Here is a 21,434-nt window from a genome sequence, read left to right as displayed (position 1 = left end):
GGGGTTTGAGATGCAACGAGGTAGAGTCACCCCATCCGTACACACACAGGGGCAACAAATGATAACGAGTCAACAAGATGACTTTCATCGTATCACGGATTTCGTTTCTTAGACCTATCACTGTTTATAAAAGAAAAGACGATGACTTGTGTGATTAATCAAACACCATAATCCCTTCATAATTTGTTAACATTAAAGAATGTCACCTTCTCAAATAAATATGAAATAAAAATCTTAACCATCATTAAGTTATTAAGTTTCAAATTTCTAATAATTTGACTTTTCTTCAATATGAAACGTGTGTTGTTTCTTTCTAAAACAATATTCATATTTTAAATCTATCCATTAACCTTAATAAAGCAATTTAAGAAATAAAATAAACTTAATTATGAGTTTTTAAAATAAATGGGTCCCGCCGCAAACGTTCATCTTCATCAGATCCAAAAGCTGAAAATAAAAATGATTTTCTACTGATTTCAATTCAAATTCTCCCTCTTCTCTCTCTTCCCAACGGCTACTCTCTCTCTCTCTAACTTCTTCACTCAGACATAGAGCTTCTTTCACCATACTTCAGTCTTCACGATGAAGAATTTCATGGCGCCTAGAAATCAGATCATGAGAGAGAACAATGAAAACATTGCAGCATCACCGAACCCTAAATCGAAGCCGACTACGCCGAACCCTAATCGGAAGCTCAAATCCAGCAAAGAGAATGCACCTCCGACGCCGGCGTCGGATCCGAATTCAATGGCGCCGCCTCCATCCCCGGCCAAGCTGAAGAGCGCACTCCCGCCGCGTCCGCCTCTCAAGCGCAAGCTCAGCATCGAGTCTGCGGCAGCTGATAACGCTGCGCCTGCCGCGAATTCATTGGATTCCGGCGTGAAGGTGCGAATTTATTGTTTTTCACTGCATTTCCCCAAATCCGTTGTATCCGAAGAGGTTTGCTGCTAATTTGTGGTATATTGTGTAAAATAGGTGATTGTGCGTGTGAGGCCACCAAACACTGAGGAAGAAGACGCAGGGGGTGTAATTCAGAAAAAATCCCTAGATTCGTTAACAATATCAGGTCAAACATTTACGTTTGACTCAATAGCTGATATTCATTCAAAACAGGTAAGATCTACATTATTCTTGTTGAATTGAGCTTGGAACTGCACGAAATGTTGCATATGGATAACTGATGAAGCTTTGTTTTGGAATATTTATTGCAGAGTGACATATTCGAGCTTGTAGGTGCACCACTGGTTGAGAATTGTCTTGCGGGATTTAATAGCTCCGTCTTTGCATATGGACAGGTATGTTCATGTCTACTTCTGGAACTTCTGTTAGTTTTTTCCTTCTATAAAAAAATGCATACTGCTTCTTCAGCATGAACTTGTTTGTGTATGATGATTTTTATACATTTAAACCAATTGATCTATCAGACTGGAAGTGGGAAGACGTACACGATCTGGGGTGCATCCAATGCCTTGTTGGAGGAAGATGGGCAAGGCCTAGCGCCACGTGTGTTTCACCGACTCTTTGAACGGATTGATGAGGTATTTCTAGATTATATACTGCAGCAAATTCGAAAAACTCAATGCAAGGTTATTTACTTAATTTATCAAGGATGTAATGTCTTTTCATTGCAGGAACAGAACAAGCAAGCTGACAGAGACCTGGTTTATATGTGTCGCTGCTCTTTCCTTGAGGTTGGTCATTATGATCCTCTGTTTTCTGCATAATATTATCTAACCTTTGTCATTACCTAATCTAAATTTCATGTAAACAGATCTATAATGAACAAATAACGGATTTATTGGATCCAAGCCAGAAGAACCTTCAGGTAAAGAAACATACTACTCCATAGTTTATAAAAAAAAAAGTCAGTATGTTGTCTAATTATCCATATGTAATACTTTTTTTGTATTTCTCATTTCAGATTAGAGAAGATGCAAAAACTGGTGTTTATGTCGAAAATTTAAGAGAGGAGTGTGTATCTTCAATGAAGGATGTGTCACAACTGCTGATAAAGGTTTGGTGATGTTTTTTGGAGTCTTCATCTCAAATAACATATTTCAGTAACCTAAGGATATAGTAATACAGACTGTTTCAGCATTTCAACAAAGCATGCGTTTGATTGGATTCTATTCTTGTGAATGCTTATGGAAACTATTTTACCTATCAAATAACTTTGGGAATGTTGACCTAAGATTTAAATTTATTTTATTTCTGTCATGATCTTGTAAAATCATGGGCAGCAGCAAGTTTTTTATTGGTAGATATGGATGATGCAAGTTTTCTTAGAGTGCTTGTATGCAACGGGTGAACTGTATCCGTCTAGTCTAGACCACCGATTAATAGATAAGTCAACTAATGTCAATGTTTTCTTTACCAAAGAAAAAGGATTTCGGAGGAGATCCTAGAGGTTCACTAGGAACGGCTGCTATGTCATACTCGTGTCTTAATCCTACTCTCGCCTCATATTCAAAGATTGCTAGTTCTAAAATTTTCGTTTGACTTTCAGAATTACTTATTCCATATGTAAATTGAATACTTTGTCGGCATTCCTCTCATTTTGGATTCTTATCTTCACAGGGATTGTCAAACCGGAGAACCGGCGCTACATCTGTAAATGCAGAAAGTTCTCGTTCTCACAGTGTTTTCACTTGTTTGGTTGAATCACGTGGCAAGGTAGTGGTGTCCCTGAACTGAAAATTTGTTCCTTGTTGAAGTTAAAAGCAGTCTCTAGATTGAATGTTTGAGAGTTGATGAACAAAGGATAAATTCTCTGCTGGCTCTGCAAGAAACTGAAAATCCATAATTTGTTTTCTTTTTGTTTCCTTTGATTGATCACATGTTGGCTGTTCCTTGGGATCTTCTGCTAAACATGAACTTATCATATATCTATTACAGAGTGCAGCTGATGGTTTAACCCGGTTGCAAATGAGCAGAATCAATTTTGTTGATCTTGCTGGTTCTGAGAGACAAAAGCAAACAGGTGCAGCTGGAGAACGCTTGAAGGAAGCAGGGAACATTAACCGTTCGCTTTCGCAGCTAGGGTATGGTTTTCAGTATTAATCATTTGGGTACATTTAAATGTTTGTGTGTACAAGAACTGATCAATACTGTTTGATTTATACAACTGTGACATAAATCGTTATTTGTGAAGGTCAGTATATGTGTTTTCATTAAGGCTGCTTACACTCTTTTCTGTGTTGATTCTAGTCTGGTGCTTGAACATGCTTTTAAAGTTTAGAGTATTTTTACCCTAATTTGCATAATTATCATCGCATTTTTTGTATTCATCTGTCAGTTTTCTTATGTCCATGTGTTGGTATTACTGTAAAGTGAGTTATTATTAATAATTATATATGGCTGATTGTGTTTTCATTATGAATTGTAGGAATTTAATAAATATTCTGGCAGAAGTTTCCCAGACAGGAAAACAAAGGCACATTCCTTACAGGGATTCAAAGTTGACTTTCCTGCTACAGGAATCACTTGGAGGGAATGCAAAGTTGGCGATGATATGTGCCATTTCTCCATCTCAAAGGTAATATCTGGGGCCTCAATATGAGTTTTAAAATGAATCTACTCTACCATAGGATGATCTTGAATAAACTTTTAAAAAAATGTCAGAGTATATTGTATTGTTGTTGTGGTAGAGGCTGTAGGTACTACAGGAATTTATGTTAATGATATGATCTATTGGTAAAAAGTAGTGAAGACATGGGAATATGAAACCCATAGAGAGGGAGAGAAGGGAGCAATGTGAAAACTGGAAAGTAAAAAAAACAGGGAGCAGTAACCACCTGGTATTTTAAATTGAGTTGGTTACAACCCAAAGACCCATAAAAATTAGTAGAAAAAACTGAACTGCTTATGTTGTTTAATTTCCTATATCACTTATACCTAATTTCCTTTTGGCAGCTGTAAGAGTGAGACTCTCAGTACTCTGCGATTTGCCCAAAGAGCTAAAGCAATCAAGAACAAAGCAATTGTTAATGAGGAGATGCAGGAAGATGTAAATGTGTTGAGAAAAGTCATTCGGCAATTGAGAGATGAATTGCACCGAATGAAGTCCAATCAAGATCAAACTGGAGCTAATGCAACTGGCTGGAATGCTAGGAGAAGTTTGAATCTCCTAAAGTTCAGCCTCAACCGGCCAATGATGTTGCCTCGTGTTGAGGATGATAGTGATGAAGAAATGGAAATAGTGGATACAGATGAAACAATGTCGTTGATCTGTGAAGAAACATGTGCCTCATCTCCTGAACGAGGGTCAGGAGATGCAGATGTTGATATGGAAGATGAATCTACTGTCATAAACAATAGGATAACAGGGAACCCAGAGATATCTCCTGAGACAATGTCAGAGATACCATCGGAGGATGGTATGGGTGGACAGCCTGAAAATGGAGATCTTGCATCCTTAGTTTGTGAAAATTTGCCTGATAATGGTATTTCAATCACTCCTGTGGATCAACGCACCTCGCCAAATAATTTTGAAGATAGAGCAAATACATGTGATATGTCCACAAAATGCAATGAAGATGCTACTGCTTCTGATCTTGGTATTATTCCAATTGATGTGCCACCTGTTCTAAAGTCACCTGCTCCTAGTCTTTCACCCAGAGTGACCAGTAGCAGGAAAAGTCTCAGGTCCTCATCGACCATAACTGCTTCTCAGAGTAACTTCAATGCTTCTAATGCATCTGTTGCAAAGCCTGCCAGTAACATCCTTTTGAACTCTCAATCTACTAGAAAATCTTGCTTTGCTTCAACCGAACAGTTAGCTGCTACTCTCCAGCAAGGACTTGAAATAATCCAGAGTCAGCGCCTTACTCCTGCAATGCGACGCTCATCATTTAGATTCTCTTGCATGCCAGCTGATTTTAAAGCAGTCGTACCTGTTGTCAAAGTTGATGTTGGTGTTCAAACACTTTCTCATGATGAAAAATCAATAGACAAGGATACAGAAGAATTCCTATGCAGTAAGTGCATGACTAGAATCTGTGAGGAAGAGGCCTTAAATAACGATGATGCTCAAAATATGCAGCTAGTACCTATTAATGAGTCATCGTCGTGTGCTACACACAACAAATTAGTTCCAAAAGTATGTCAGCTTGTCACTGTTGCATTGTTTACACCCTTCTACTTTTCAAATTCTTACATGTGCTGTTCAAACATCTTTCAGGCAGTGGAAAAGGTGTTGGCTGGAGCTATCCGCAGAGAGATGGCGTTGGAAGAGTTTTGTGCAAAACAAACCTCTGAGATCACGCACCTTAATCGTTTGGTACATTTGTCAAGTAATCTGGGATATACACTATTTGAATTGCAACTAAAACTGATACAATTTTTATTCCCGAACATGTTTACAGGTCCAACAATACAAACATGAGAGAGAGTGCAATGCCATAATTGGTCAAACTCGTGAGGATAAAATTGCTCGGCTTGAAAGCCTTATGGATGGAATATTGCCCACTGAGGAGTTCATGGAGGAGGAATTCTTGTCATTAGCTCATGAACATAAGGTAGACCATATATTTCTTGGAAGTCCATTGGAATATGAAAAAATCTATGTCATTTGTCTGAATTTGGACTTATATTTGCAGATTCTTCGGGAAAAATATGATAATCATCCAGATGTTTTAAGAACACAAGTTGAGTATAAAAGAGTTCAAGATGAATTGGAACGATATCAAAATTTCTTTGATTTAGGTGAAAGGGATGTTTTGATTGAGGAGATACAAGACTTGAGAGCTCAACTAAAATATTATCTAGATTCTACAGCAAAGATATCAAAACGAGAAACTGCTCTTATACAGCTTGCTTCCTGTGAGCCTAAAGTTGCTCTTGATCCATCTGCTACTCATACAACAGAAAGTCCAGAGGAGAGACTTCAGCAGGAGAGAATCCAATGGACTGAAGCAGAGAGCAAATGGATTTCCCTTGTAGATGAACTTAGAATGGAACTTGAAGCCAACCAGTCAATCTGTCAAAGACAAAAGCAAGAACTTGAAATGGAAAAGAAGTGTTCAGAAGAGCTAAAAGAGGCAATGCAGATGGCAATGGAAGGCCATGCACGGATGCTTGAGCAATATGTTGATCTTGAAGAGAAACACATCCAATTACTTGGAAGACATAGAAGGATCCAAGACGGAATCGAGGATGTCAAGAAAGCAGCAGCAAAGGCAGGGGTAAGAAATGCTGAATCAAAATTCATCAATGCTCTAGCAGCTGAAATTTCAGTGCTTAGAGCGGAAAGAGAAAAGGAGAGGCGACATTTTAGAGATGAAAATAGAGGGCTTCAGGCCCAGTTGAGAGACACAGCAGAAGCTGTTCAAGCGGCTGGGGAATTACTTGTTCGGCTTAAAGAAGCAGATGAAGCCATGGCTGCTGCAGAGGTGAGTTTGGACTTTACCAACATCTTGTCCGTATTGATGATCTTTTACGTTTTAAGTCTTGGTCTAATATAACTAACTAACTTGGATGGACTTATGTTCAATCCATCTCTCATTTTGGCTTGACAAGGAAAAAATTGAAAAGAATAAAATAAAGATGTTTGAAACCTTGTTTGCTTTCCCCTTTAGTTGTACTTTGCCGTACAGCACATCAATCTTTGGGTCATCTCTAATTCATGTGCACGTTCTTCTTGTCTCTTCATACTAGAGAGTTCAACCCATTGTCAATTTGGCAAATGAAGAAAACAGTAGAAAAAATAACTATATATACTTGATAAATATGTGTAAAATTGGTTTTTCCCCTTAGTGCAGGCTTCTTCATTTTTCAAAACTTTTGGGTCATCCAGTTCATGTGCACATTCTTCTCATGATCTCATCTCATATTGCTTTAGGCAACTGAGTGTATTGCTCAGGGATTAACTCCACCTATCAAGAAACTCTGCATTTCCATAAAATAATTTTTAACTTTTGACCATAAGGACTTCTTGCTATTACCTAATTGGACTTGCATAGTTTTCTAAGAACGTGTCATTTAAGTTTGATTATACTGCGACGGCCCTTTAATGTCCCAATGAGTTTCAGATGATTCTTATATATTGATTCATAGGGAAAATTTTCTTTGGCTAGTCTCTGCTGTATATGTAGTGAATTTTAATGATCAGTTTCCTCTCACATTGTCAGTTCCTTGTATTGTTACTGACCATTGTAATGTTCTCCCATTAGTTTTTGAAATGTATATCTAGTGAATTTTGAAATGACAGTTCCCAACTGTCACGAAACTTGTTCCTTGTATTGTTACTGACCATTGCATTTTCTCCCATTAGTTTTTACATGATTCATCGTCATTCATCGTCAATGTTATCTCAAACACGACATTAATGCAAGAAACTGACGCGTTTTTTGAACATGCAGAAACGAGCTATAGTGGCAGAGCTGGAGACTGAGAGTGCCTACAAAGAGATTGAGAAATTAAACAAGCTGCTAGTAGCCCCCCACTTGCCTGAAGAAGATAAGCATGTCGGCGTCCAAAATCACGTAGCAGATGACGATCGCCACGAAGCAGATGACGACCAGCAATGGCGACAGGCATTCGCCCCATCCTACGGTGTTGAAGAAGAGCCCCCGTCATGGTTCTCAGGTTATGACCGTTGCAACATATAAAAACTCATAAATTCTTTTGTTTCCAATATGACATTATGTGGTCCATTGTTTGTATGTAACAAACGCAGTTTGCCAGATATATAGATATAAAAATGTTATTCCTCCCGCGACCCAATCTGATTTGAAATTTGAAATGTGCTGATGGAATTGAGAACTCATTTACTGCTTGTGTTGGGTGTGAATTGAGGGAGTTAGAGACAAGGTGTTTTAAGTGCAGGAAATGCAATGTTTGTATGGTATGGATAGTGTGGGCCCAATTAGTGAGACAAATGGGACATGTTGAGAGATGCTGAAACTGAACATGATGTTAACTGGATAAGATTTTTCATTTATTTGTAGGTCTTTGTGTCAATTTGATAGGGGGCAATTTTCAAGTGGCTCACACAACCACAGCAACACCCCCCTCCCCTATATGCTCTTGTTCTAGTTTTGTATCCAACTCATGTACATCAGACCATAAAACACCTACCTTGTGCTATTGTCTCTTGTTTGTGTGTGAGAGAGAAAGAGAGAGAGGGACATTTGAGCCACTAGTATTCTTAGCCCTTAACTTGAATGAGAAGACAGAACAAGTAGCAACAAAGGCCTCTAACTTCACTGCTTCATTTGAGAACAAAATATCCAAGGTTCTAATTTCACATCAAATGTGAGGAGAAAAGTCTAAATAAAAATTTTGTTTTGGCAAGTGTTGAGATCGAAAATAAAGTGTGAATGGGAGTGAGGGTGACTTAGGATGTGACACCAGCCACTAGTGATGGCTGCAGAAATGAGCAATATCAATCGATGGGACTATGAGGCCCTAAAACTTTTGGTCCTATCTCTTATCGAATAATAAATTTTGAAGAAAATAAATTTACGTGTCTTTCCAATTTATTACTACCTCACTAGTAATGTAGCAACCCTTTTGTAATTCTTGTAAAATGGTGATTATTTAGATCTATTAGTGTTTGTGTTCAATTTAATTGACTATTTATAATAGATAACCGAAAGATTGAGTTTTTTTAACAGTTATATCTCAACATATGTGAAATTGCAAATTACTCTCTCCGTCTCACATTTGGAGTCACTTATTGTTAGGGCTCGAGTTTTAAGAAAGAGTTGAAATGTGCAATAAATGAAGTGAGATGGTGGAGTGTGTAATAAATGAAGTGAGATGGTGGAGTTGGTTGAAGGTGTGTCCCTTTTGACTTTTGATTTTTGTTTTGATTTATTTTAATGTAGATAATGACATTTTTATGTAATTTTGATGAAGAATATGGTAAAATTGTATGACCAAATATGGAAAATTCTAAAAATGACTCTTAAACTGAGACGGACTTTTATGGCAAAAGTGACTCTTAATATGGGACAGAGGGAGTAATACTAATAATATCATTGTTGCTAGCAATCATACCCCACAGGTAAATAGAAATGAACCTTCTTTTATTGTTGCATCATATCAACCAATTATTGAAATTGAGACCATGATTGACATCCCTTAATTTGAGGCACCAATTTCCCTACCAAATTTGAGATGAAATTGTATTTTTGCAGTCAAATTGATATTGGATCCGAAAATATGGTCTGGTTCTATAAATTAAAGAGACATTTGGTAGTTATGATCAAACTAAGTTAAAAGTATTTTGTCTTGCCCTAACCATGTCGTTGTGCACATGTTAGTGTAGTGAATGACCTTATTAATCATGGCCTGAGGAAGTCCGCCTTGAAGTCCATATTTTAGCCTAAACATTAGCCTATTATTTAATGGGTTCACACTAACAATTTGAGAGTTGAATCTATATACTCCCTCCATCCCGCTTTAGCAATCCCATTGATTTTTCTGCCATCTTTTTGTAAAAATGATAAAAAATAATAGTTAAAGTGGAGAAATGGTAAAGTAAGAGAGACAATAATGTAGATAAGACTCTTCTCTATATTATTTTCTCTCTTAATTTATCATTTCTCTTCTTTAACTATTTTTTATCATTTTTACAAAAAGAGGGCAGAAAAGTCATGAGACTGCTAAAGCAGGACGGAGGGAGTACTATATAGTGAGATGAAATTACAAGGTTGTCCACTTGACCTCCATTCCGCTTGAGGTTTGTTCATACATTCTCTTAAGAATATTTTAGGACACACAAAAATTAAAATAACATTTTATTTTTTACATCAAACATGAAATAAAGATTACTATAACTTTTTATTTTTTACATCAAACATGAAATAAAGATTACTATAACTTTTTATCAAAGCTACCAAATACACCACAATTATACTAGTACAAACTATAATACATATTAAGATTATTATCATACCTAATCAAAATATAGATAATCTACAAATGAGTCCTAAGTCTAGGAGATTCTAGTCTTGATGCAATCGATGACCAAACTGGTCAAAATTAGTGTCGTTATAAAAGTAAATCAACAATTTTTACTCATGAGTCATGAGATAAAATTGTTAACACCTCTAGATAAATTTGCATAGATTGGGGGTATAGCTATAAAAGGTTCAAACTTTGGAAGGTATTTTATCTTTATACATGATAAAAATTTGTGTTATAGTGGTACGAGACACGTGTAAAATGAGCATAAGATCCTGTACTAAACTCTGACATGATAGAAACTCTTCAACTAAAATATAGTTAGAATTTGAAGTGATGTAATAATTGTGTGTAGAAAGTGTAAATGATGATATGGTTGGTAAACAAAATGATTATAATGTAAGATTTGAGTTGATTGTGGAGTGAGTGGTGTGCTATCTTTTCATCAATTAAATGATTTATTAAAACTTCCATTTACTTTCATTTATAATTAACTGAAATTGCTACGAGCAACATAAAATAGTCAAATATATGTCTCATTTATTAAAAATAAAATAAAACTTTCTTGGGAATACCCAAATGATAAAATGACATTTCTGAGGATGAGGGGAATATATAAGTCTACTTAAATGTTTATTAATGTAGTATTAATCGTCTACAAAATCACAAAATTATAGTCGAGATTTTAACTACACATTATGGCATATCCAATAAAACAATATTGTTCTAATTTTTTGGATTTTTTTAACCAAAATTTGGTCTATGTTGTAATTGCAAAAGGAACAACAATTCGAATAAAAGTCAGGCAATTAACTTGAGCACAATAATATATAGATCTTGAAATCAAATTTAATTTTTAACTTTGAATATACTAGTACAAATCTCCTATGAGATGCACAATATTATGGACAAAACAAATATTTGCAACCCGATACATAATAACAACTTTAAAAAGATATTATTGTATGCAAATTATTGGAATTTGTTAGTATATTGTAGTTATCCACATCTCAAAAACATTCTACATAATAAAAATAAAAAAAAATAAAAAACTACTATATCTGATTGATTTCAATATTGTGACATAAATCCGTTATGACCAAATTAGAATTGACTTGTTGCTAACATGGCCTATTATTTCATTATTTGTGTGTGTGACACACGCAAAACTATAATTAATTATGTACTACTATATTAAAATTTACAGACAACCATTTATGACGTTCGAAAATTTGCTAATTATTGTTCCTTTTATGTGTATAAAACGTTCATTCCAAAAAAACGACAAACAAATTAATAATCCAAAACGTAACAAATACTATAATTCTCATATAAACAAACGTATTATCCCTAATTAAAATAATGGAAAAACCATTAAACAACACAAGAAAACATAAGTGAAACATAAACCACTTAACTAACCAAAACTATAGTTATGCTATGCATAATAAAGCAACCGTTTCTTCTTAAATTGAAAGAAAAAAAGAAAGGGACATAAAGCGAAGTTCGTTTGATTGTAGGAAAATTGACAGCCTGGTTGCATTTGATCCTTTTAATTCAATTCCAATTTAAATTTTAGATTTTCTACATACCAATAACAATATTAAATTCACAAGAAAGAAACATATAACATCAATCTCACTCACTCATTGAGGACCCTTTTTTTTTGCCTTTAATACTCAACTTTTAATCTTTGATTGACTTAATTTACTGATTTTAGAATTGATTGAAATCTTTTTTCACCAACAACCATCTTGACTTAATAATAAAGATATGATATGATCCATCTTTCTACCATATAATTTGATCTTATGGTTAAATATATTGGTATTGATTTTATGTGTCCACTTAGATTCTAGAATTAATGGATGGTGCCATATTTTCTTGATCTTTGTACAAACCAAATCTTTCAAAAGCAAGAAATTAATTGATTCTGTTGAAAGATTAAGTGTTTGGTATACTGATATTATATACTGTTGTTTAGGAATATTTATATATAGCTGTAAAGGTGAATTGATGTTCCAACTGTTTGGTACCAATTTTGATATTAATGGAGAATAAGTATGCTTGCGCGCACTTCTTAAATTCTAGTTAATGACAGCCCAAATTTTAGGTATAAAGAAGCTTTTCGCAGCATCGAAGGTAGAGGTAGTGTGGCAGTCGATACTAGTATTTGATGGTGTACGAAAAACGAAAGAGAATCTCAATCAAGAAGGGTTGGGGCAAATATGTTGCACTGTTGGATCGACGGCAACTCCAAAATCAAATTTAACGGAGTTTTTTGGTTGCATAGACTGGCGGTGGAATCGGTCGATAAATTTTTTGGTTTAATACATAATGCAGCTTAGAAACTCTATATCAAGATGAGAAATACTTATACTATATCATAAGGTAGGGGCCGGTGCGGCCGATGTAACTGTCAATGATGATGTGCGAAGAACAGAAGTGAATCTTAACCGTGAAGGGTTAGAGCGGAGCAGCCGCACCATAGGGTCAGCAACATCAAAGATTGAATTTAATGGAGTTTTTCGACCGCCATAGTTATAGACCGATGGTGGAATCAGTCGATAGAAATTATTAGCGAAAGGGAGGCAGGAATGATAAATTTTGTGCTTTAATACTTAACGCAGTGTAATTTCTTTTTTTATACTTCATTGAAATTTTAATAATATTCCACACTATAACTATTATTACATAGTATTTTATAAATATTCAAATTCACCTCGTAACTTTTAAATATATTAAAATACAGCTAAAACTCCGTTTTATATATGTATAGATAGATTGATTTTAGTTCTAAAGCAATAAATATGTGTTATAGCTTCAATTAACCCCCTAATTAACTACTCTAATTATTAAAAATTTAGCCTAACTGGATTTAGTCAAGGTCAATTTCTTGTTTTAAGATACTACTGTATTTGATTTGGGAATTGGCGGCTTCATTACATGCACTACATATGCAATAATTACATGATGTAGCATGTATTGCAATTTACTATTGTTGAATATAAAATTATTCAAGAAAGTTGAAGGAAAATATTCAAAATCAAAAATTTTCAATATAATACTCTAGATTTCTAGTTGTCTGTCCAATTACTAAAAAAAAAAAGCATTTAGTATGGAAATTGAAAAAAAAAATACTACATAGATTTCTACTAGTTGTCAAAAAAGAATAAAAGTCCACTGTGGTTCATTTGTCCACTCACAAATTCACCATTGACAACCTGTATTAAATTGCAACTTCAATTATGAAAATTCTTAAAACAAAAATTAAAAATAAAATTTTACTGATTAGATGCAGAAGAAATAAATCAAATGTCAAGAAATGAATTTGGATTCCAGCTCAATGATGCAAACCAAATCAATTTCAAGTAGACATTTTGTCCCAACTAACAGCTGTTTATGAGTATAACAAATCAAATCTTGTACAACTCACAAGCCCCACCATCAAAATTCTCCAAGGAATATGACATTTGTGGGAGCAAATTGAAATTGAAATTAATTAAATTGAACCAAAGGTACATCAATAATTGCACTAGATAAATGATAACACTATGAATATCCACAAAGATTTTTTTTAAAAAGGCAAAATATTGAAAAAAGAATTATTACATGGAAGATTGATGATTGTCTCTTCATCAACCCCTAAACACAATACATGTTACAATTGACTTTCACAGCCTTAGTAACTAATTAGTGTGGAAATTTCCTCCCAAAAAAATTGATAATCATATCAAAATACAGAGCAAGAACCAAAGAAGTGAAGTCTCCATTTTCTGTCACCATTTCTATAGCTTTAAAAAGCTAGAATTTTTTTCCCACTATATACAGAAGCCACTCTCACTTGGGGCCTCAAATTGAATAGAAATCAAGAATGGTATATGAATCCATCATAGCTCAACTTTCATTTGAGATGTGGGAAGAATCCCTGCACATATATTATCATAACATATATCAAAATTTCAAGATTTTAAAGAAGTATTTTTCAGACCAAAATCTGACATTATCACTAACCTTGAAAATTTTGCATCTGGCCTTGTCCGAATCCCATCTGCACAATGCTATGCAGATCATCTTCCCAAAAGGATGAGACCTACAAAAAAACCACAAGATCATGTTACTACAAAGATTCCTAACTATATCGAAACCCGAAACTCGGATCAAGACTCATGAAGCCACATACTTGAGAGGGTGCATCGCCGAAATTCTCCATTTGAGGCCCTTGGGTTCTCCCATGGCTAGGCGGGAAAGGCGCCTCGTTCCCACACGGGGATTGGAACGGGTAGCCATCCGATGGGTACATCGAGCCGCGAGACTGAAACATCTGCAGCATTCATTCAAATCAGCCTCACTCACTCACCAAAAAGATCTATTCCGAGTTGATGATTTTGTTGAGAATGTTGCTACTTACATCTTTAGACATTAGTGCCTCCATGTTGAAATCCATTCTCGGATTAACGGTAGTCAGTTTCATCGAAAGGAACTACATAAACAACATAGCCAATTACAAACTTCACACACACATATATATATATACACATTTTTTGTCATTGACATATTCTTGAATCTTGAATTCTTACCTCAACTTGGCGCTGCAAAGACTGCACATAATTAATGATCTCATCAAGCATAACTGCTTTCCCAGTAACCTATACATAGAAAAACAATTCATCAACACTTTTTTTTCTCAGAAATTTAATAAATTCAACTGTCTGAATCTGACCACATTACCTTATTGCAACCTGGCACAAGATCTTGAAGCACTTTCATCCTCTCACTGATCTTCTCTCTACGAACCTAAAGATGCAATTTTTATCAAACAACCACTCGATACAAAGCAAATTACTCTTCTTGAAACGAAGAATGATTGATTTCCATACTCTTTCTGCGAGGCTATGGGCGTCTGTAGCTTGGCCACGCCGAGCTCGGACATGGATGTAGTCCTTGGGAGGCTCCGGAAGCTTCGAATTATCCTTCGACGCCTTCTGATTCGCCTTCTCCTCTTCCGATTTGCTTCTCTTCCCACTCGATTCACTATTCTCCGACGCAGAAACCTGCAATTGATCAAATCACGTGAGCAATTCCGCAATTCTCTTCACGAATTCGTAGAGATAGAGAGAGAATTGAATTACATTAGCGACGGCGGTGTCTTTCCCCTTTCCTTTGGGGGCGGATTTTCTCTTTCTAGGGTTTCCGCCATTTTCGGGAATCGGGATCTGCTCGGAAACAGTCGAATTCTCCCTCGAATCAGCTGCATTATCAGGCGTGGAGGATCTAGAAGCCATGAAATTCTTCTCCGGAGCCCGAATTGATTCCCAGTTTTCTTGAACTGACGGCGGCGGGATCTTCGCCGGATCGAGTTTTGGGGGAATTTCACTGAGCCCGCCCAAATTCGCGTTGGCGAAGCAGGAGAATCTCGCGGCCCGCTCAGCAAAGGCCGGATCGGCGGAGAAGGTGGGGAGAGAGAGGAACTGATTGCTCCCCCTCTCCCTCATGAGATTGAGCTTGGGAGGGGAATTGAGAGGGGTGCTGTAGCAGGAGGTGTTAGCACTGTTGTTGTTGTTGAAAGGGGAAATCTCTCCCGAATTGCAAATGCTGCCCAATCGCCCAATCAGCTCACGCAAAACGATGTTCTCGCCATTGTTGTTGCCGTTGTTGTTGTGCGAAGCGGTTGGGGACGAGACCATGGAGCTCAATGCCGACTCGAAGGGGTCGTTCTGATCGACTGAATTCTCCCAATTGGGTCGGAAAAGCCTGCAATTGAGATCAGTGGAGGTGGAAAACAAGTTGCTGGCGTTGCCCTCTTTCTCCATTGAGAAAAAGATGAAATCTTTGTTGGGAAGTATGGGGAAGTGAGATGCTTTTGGTGTGAATAAGAATACAAAAAGTGGAGCAGAGGCGCAGAGAGAGAGAGAGAAAAGGTGATTGCAATTAGCTCAGTTGATTCGCTTAAATGAGAGAGAAAATGATGAGAATGTGAATAACGAAAGAGGAGAGAAGAAGGAAGCAACGAGCTGAGAGATGTTGGTTTGACCCTTTTTTATGAGAGTACTATATTATATATATATGGATTGTGTATGTATAGGTTTTGGTACTTGGCTTATCAAAGCATTACCCTAACTCGGTAATGTCGATCGATCCACCGTTCATACGAAAAATTCATTACATTCGGTTGTCAGAGCATTTTCGGTGGCGCCTTTCCCACTAGGACTTTCCACAAAAATCTCCTGCCTCGTCATTAGGACTTCCACTAAAACTTCCCGCAATGAAATAAAATCACAATTATTCAATTTATACGTTTTAAATTTACGAAATTTAACGAGCCGTATATATAGAGCCGTATTTATAGAGTTTAAAAAAAATTTAAATTTAAACTCGGACGTCCGACCCCCTCCACAATGGCGGACGTCAGGTAGGACGTCGCGAGGATATCCGAGGACATCCGACGGGCTAATGGGACGGGCGTGTCCGACCTTTTGCTCCACAATGGCGGGCGTCGGGTAGGACTTCCGAACGACGTCCTACCGCGACGTCCACCGTTGGAAATGCTCTTAATTGTTATCGATTTTACAGTACAACAAGTCTGTTCAATTCTAAATGGGGTTCATTTTCGCTCTTTATGATCGATGCACTGTTTCTTTTATCATATCACAAGTCTAACTTTACGTAAAGATTATTATAAAATTGCAGCAGTATTACTTTTCACACTAAAAATAAAAATATACTCCTTAATAAACTAGTTCAGACTAAATTGGCCAAAAATCACCCAAAATCAAAAAATTGTGTACTTTCTGTCGAGTCGATTATAGTTCAAGCCTTCGCTACATCAGAACCAACATTTCCAAACTTGAATCGATAACTTTAGAACCGTGAGCGCCTCAAGTTTTAAATAACATCAAGTATTCCGTTAAGTACTCCATCTCATATCTTTATCACTTTTGATTATCATACTAGTATTTAAAATACAATTTACTTTTCATTTTCTTTTGCTTTTTGCCTTTACCCTTACTCTACTCTTTTTTTATATTAAATATTCTTTTTTATTCGAATTTCAGATCACCGTCCCTACCTCTATAGGCGATTTATGTATAATGTATTAATGTGTGTAGCTGTGTAAGTGACAATGTTAAGAAGTAGGTATAATAATATCGTATAGTACTATTTTATTTTTTATTTACTATAGGCGATGTCCATTTTTTTTGTTCATCCCAACTTAAATAATAACCTCTCTTTCTCTCTTTCCATTAAAATATTAAGTGTCTTTTTCATTCTATTATTAAAATATTAAGTGTCTTTTTCATTCTATTTTACTCCATTTATAACCTCAATTAAAATTGCAGTGTCACTAAAAAAAGGTCTATCTTGAATAAAATGGAGATAAAATGGAGGGACTACTAAATTTTATAATATGCTCTTCTCCTTTGAACCAAGCAATAAAATTCTATATTATTTCAAAAATATTATTCTATGACCAATGTGTTAATCCCTCAATAAAGCTCATGATGTTCTTGCAACTCATGTTCTAAATATTGTGATGTTAGACCAATTTCTACCTTTTAATTATAAACACTTTTTCATCCAATTTAAGCCCCACATACAACTTAAAACTTTTATTATAATTAAATTTCACACAGCAATATAATTTAAATTTGAGCGATAGTATTTAATTATGTCCTTTTATCAAACTTAAATTATAAGTGTAAATGAATTTAAATGGTTAGTGGGGAAGGCTCCATCATATCGTATTAATATTACTCTACTTCTTGATCGGATATCAATATTTTTATTCAAAAAGTAATAATTTGCTCTGTTTTTATCTACTCAATAATTTATTGCTTTATTAATTCTTAGTTTCTTACCAAATACAGATTCTTTTCTGATCTTGGACATATCTAATTGTAAGCCTTTGCTACGAACGTTCCTCTCGTTTGTATCTCTTACTCTTTTTGTTATGTATTGTCAAATTGTTTCTATACTTCTTATTTCGATGGTTGTTATTTTTTTGGCTTGAGCGTTTTGTGACATAATGATTAGGTGATAATATGGAAAAATGCAAAGATGGTTATATAGATTTTCTTTTTCTATATTTTTAGAAGCTTTTTTTTTCTGAAAACTACTTTAAAAAGAAAACATTAACATAAGATTGAGTGGTGAAATGGGAAGAGGATCTTGCAACTTGAAAGACCCACAATTATTTTTAGAAGTCATATCTGACTTTATTTTAGGAAATATTGAGATATTTAACTTTTTTTTTGGATAATTTAATGTTAACAAAGAGCCAAGATATAAAATGAAGAAAGAAAGAACCAACAATTCTGAGATATATTTGTTAATTATAACCCAATTTTACTAACACTAACCATACTAGTACATTTTATTAAATTATTTACTTTAGTAGATTTGATGTATTGTCACTGTTGAATTAGTTATGCGCATATATTAATTATATGCGGAAAGTTCTAGTAAAGTTCTTAGTTATAGCATATATTTATTAACTCAATTATGCATCATAAAAGTTTAGAGATCTAGTAAAGTTATTAGTTCATATCAAGAAAATAAAATAGGTCCAGACACAATGAAAAATGTGATCAATGGCGTAGGAAGGCAACGATTGTGCAACAATCGTCGCTGGCAATGAATGGTTTATGGAAAACGCAATTGAACCCCAATTAGAATTGGGATAAAGCTATCGCACTATCAAACTGATAGCTAAAAGCTGAATTTAATAGAATTTTCTTGCTCATATTCATATATTGATAGTGCACCGGTTGATCACGGCTCGACTGGATCCGTGATTGATTATAGTCCTAACAAAACAATGTCATTAAAGGTACCAAAGTAGAAGGGAACTAAAGTACTCCCTCCGTCCTTAAAGAATATATGCACTTTGAGTTCAACACGGATTTTAATACAAAATTGGTAAAGTAAGAGAGAAGTAGAAAGAAAAAGTAAATACAGTATTGCTAGTGGAGAATGGATTTCACCTCATTAGAGAGAAAAGAGTTCCAAATTAGAAATTGCATATTCTTGTGGGACGGACTAAAAAAGAAATAATACATATTCTTGTGGGACGGAACCCGAAGGGAGTATTATTTTAAAAAAATAAATATAATTAAAACAGACTGTATTAAAAGCAATTTAAAGGGATCTAAAAGATTATAAAAAGAGAAATTTAATTAGAACGACTATATTGAAAGCAATTTAAGATCACCATTTACTCCCTAATATTTTATGGACTGATTTTTGCAGTCCCCCACTCTTTCATTTCATTCTGATGCTCGATATCTTCATTTCGTTCATAATTAAATGAACATATATATAACGTGTATTTCATGTACGATCAATAACGCCCTACAATGTATTTATTGTGTAAATCATTTATAATGCTTTTATATATGAAATTAGTGCAACATTGATGACCCCTCTAGGCCTCTACTCTAGTTTACACAAGTCCAATGTTCACATTTAAAATTTCAAATACTACTATAAAATTTTAAGAATGTACATAAAATTCATGAGCTTATTAGAATATATATTAACTGGATTCTCACATGTGGAACGATCTTACATATATAATTAAATAATATATATTGAGCGGTTAGTCTAGAATAGATAATAATAATATAGACTAGTAGTACATTGTATGAAAAATAAGGGTTTTTTAAAGTTATAAGTACTATTTATTAGACAATTGTAAATAATTTATTTGATTCGTATCATTTTATAAAAATAATAATCAATAGTATATGCATTTTGCTAATAGTGAATAGAACTCAATTAAAATTATTGGTGGTCTAAAAGTAGGTAGTTGCATGGCCTAAACAATCTTTGCTAGAGAAAAAATGCATTCAAATCCCTAAGACTGATAATATGGGTACTAATTATGAACTACCAAATAATGATCTTATCCATTATTTATTATACTTTTACTCATTAATTCAAATAATTATCTCAGCCATCTTTGACCAATATCTTGTTAGAAGGTGATCGTTATGATTAAGTATAACATATACTCCATAATTGATGGGCTTAGAAATGTAATGATGATTACTTCCGATTAAATTTCTCAAAAAATACTTTGAATTAAGATAAATAAATAAGGAGATATATATGTACCAAACCAAACTCTAGCATACCTAAAGAGAGAACAAGGCTCGACGGCCAATGGGCCAAGGGACCGCCTCAAGAGGCAAATGAAAAACAAAAGACGCCGTCTAAACCACCTTATTCCAACGGAATAGGGCACTAGACAATGGTGCACAACCGCGAGCATGGAAATTATAATAACACATAATGAAATAGTACTAGTAATTAATTGTATGAATATATCAATTTACTCCTAATATATAAGTATGTACATGATACACTCATGCAAACATTGAAACGTATTTTAGATCAATTTGAATAATCGGTATTATATGATTTATGATTGTGATTTGTGAGAATGATACACATTCATGAGTTACACATTTTAGAAGCTAGTCTTGAATTGTAAACAAAATAGGCTAATTTGCTAGTGAAATCAAGTTAATAGTGGGTAAACATGACTTAAACAAGAGTTCGTTAATTATTAAGTCTTGAATTAGATGTAAAATAGTTTAATCAAGAGTGAAATCGAGTTAAGACTCCGATAATAGGCAAAGATAACTAGTTCAAGAAATAATTCAAGTTAAGTAATAAATCGAAGGCAAAATAAACTTATATAATTATGACCAAAAATCCAATTTATCAATGTCTTATGAAATCTTTACTTTTTAGCTTCATTACATAAGAATGTCTATTTTAGTAGTTTTCGAAAAAAAAATAATCCACTAGTACTTAATTAACCACGGAATCTTCTACTTTAGTTTTACTTTGTCTTTCTTAAACAAATTCACTACTTATTCACTACTAAATAATTATGTAAAAATTACTCTAATCGAAATAACGTGACACTCAATCATTGTAACAATAATTTAGTTTTACCCAAGAAATAAAATATGTGTGGAGAGACAATGGTTACTTAACCATTAATTAGTCATTAAAATTCACACAAACCGAGGTGACGGCAATAATTTATAAGGATTTCAGAAAATAATTTACTGACAGGTTGCTGGGTTTTTTTTTTGTATATATTTTATCATGTTACTTTTCTTTGAAGAATAATTTTTGCAGAAATATGAGAGAAGTCTCCTCCAATTAAATTATCGTAGAAGGAATCACCAACAAGAACATGATTAGTTAGTGGATTATTATTATTGAGTTTTTATTTTATTGCAAGTTACAGACAGTAATGTCAGAATTTTATTGTATAGTTTTGATTAATACTGAAGAATATATACATAAAAGAAGAAGCTTGATGTTTCCTTGTGGTCCACGAGAGATTTATAATTATTTAATTTGTTGACCTGTAATTGCTCTTCTTTGAATTTAAATTCGTGAGTAATGAAAAATAGCAATTTGCTTGTTCAATTCAATGTAATCAATTCTGCAATTGATTTTTGAAAAATTAAATTATTCAAGCAACGAATGTCAGTGCATTGTAT

General features: G+C 34.5%; 2 protein-coding genes across 2 annotated transcripts; one reads left to right on the top strand and one right to left on the bottom strand.

The window, feature by feature from the left end:
* Positions 1–477: 477 nt before the first annotated feature.
* On the top strand, positions 478–7,722 carry KINESIN-12B (phragmoplast-associated kinesin-related protein). Its single transcript, XM_048100509.2, has 15 exons — positions 478–885; positions 976–1,113; positions 1,212–1,295; positions 1,425–1,538; positions 1,632–1,691; positions 1,772–1,825; positions 1,922–2,014; positions 2,578–2,673; positions 2,896–3,041; positions 3,386–3,535; positions 3,913–5,098; positions 5,180–5,278; positions 5,364–5,516; positions 5,598–6,389; positions 7,359–7,722. The coding sequence occupies exons 1-15, from the start codon at positions 583–585 to the stop codon at positions 7,605–7,607; spliced, it is 3,717 nt and encodes a 1,238-aa protein (XP_047956466.1). The 5' UTR covers positions 478–582; the 3' UTR covers positions 7,608–7,722.
* A 5,457-nt stretch (positions 7,723–13,179) lies between these two features.
* On the bottom strand, positions 13,180–15,945 carry LOC125222785 (transcription factor bHLH62-like). The gene is made up of 8 exons (XM_048125595.2): positions 15,042–15,945; positions 14,790–14,963; positions 14,641–14,706; positions 14,490–14,558; positions 14,321–14,392; positions 14,093–14,233; positions 13,924–14,002; positions 13,180–13,837 (listed from the first exon to the last, which is right to left on the bottom strand). The coding sequence occupies exons 1-8, from the start codon at positions 15,720–15,722 to the stop codon at positions 13,800–13,802; spliced, it is 1,320 nt and encodes a 439-aa protein (XP_047981552.1). The 5' UTR covers positions 15,723–15,945; the 3' UTR covers positions 13,180–13,799.
* Positions 15,946–21,434: the final 5,489 nt, after the last annotated feature.

The sequence above is a fragment of the Salvia hispanica genome, chromosome 2 (assembly GCF_029641045.1).
Source record: "Salvia hispanica isolate PSC_SH4W2 chromosome 2, Shi_PSC_v1, whole genome shotgun sequence".
In the NCBI taxonomy this organism is placed as follows: Eukaryota; Viridiplantae; Streptophyta; class Magnoliopsida; order Lamiales; family Lamiaceae; genus Salvia; species Salvia hispanica.
This window is presented reverse-complemented; position numbering and strand designations above follow the sequence as displayed.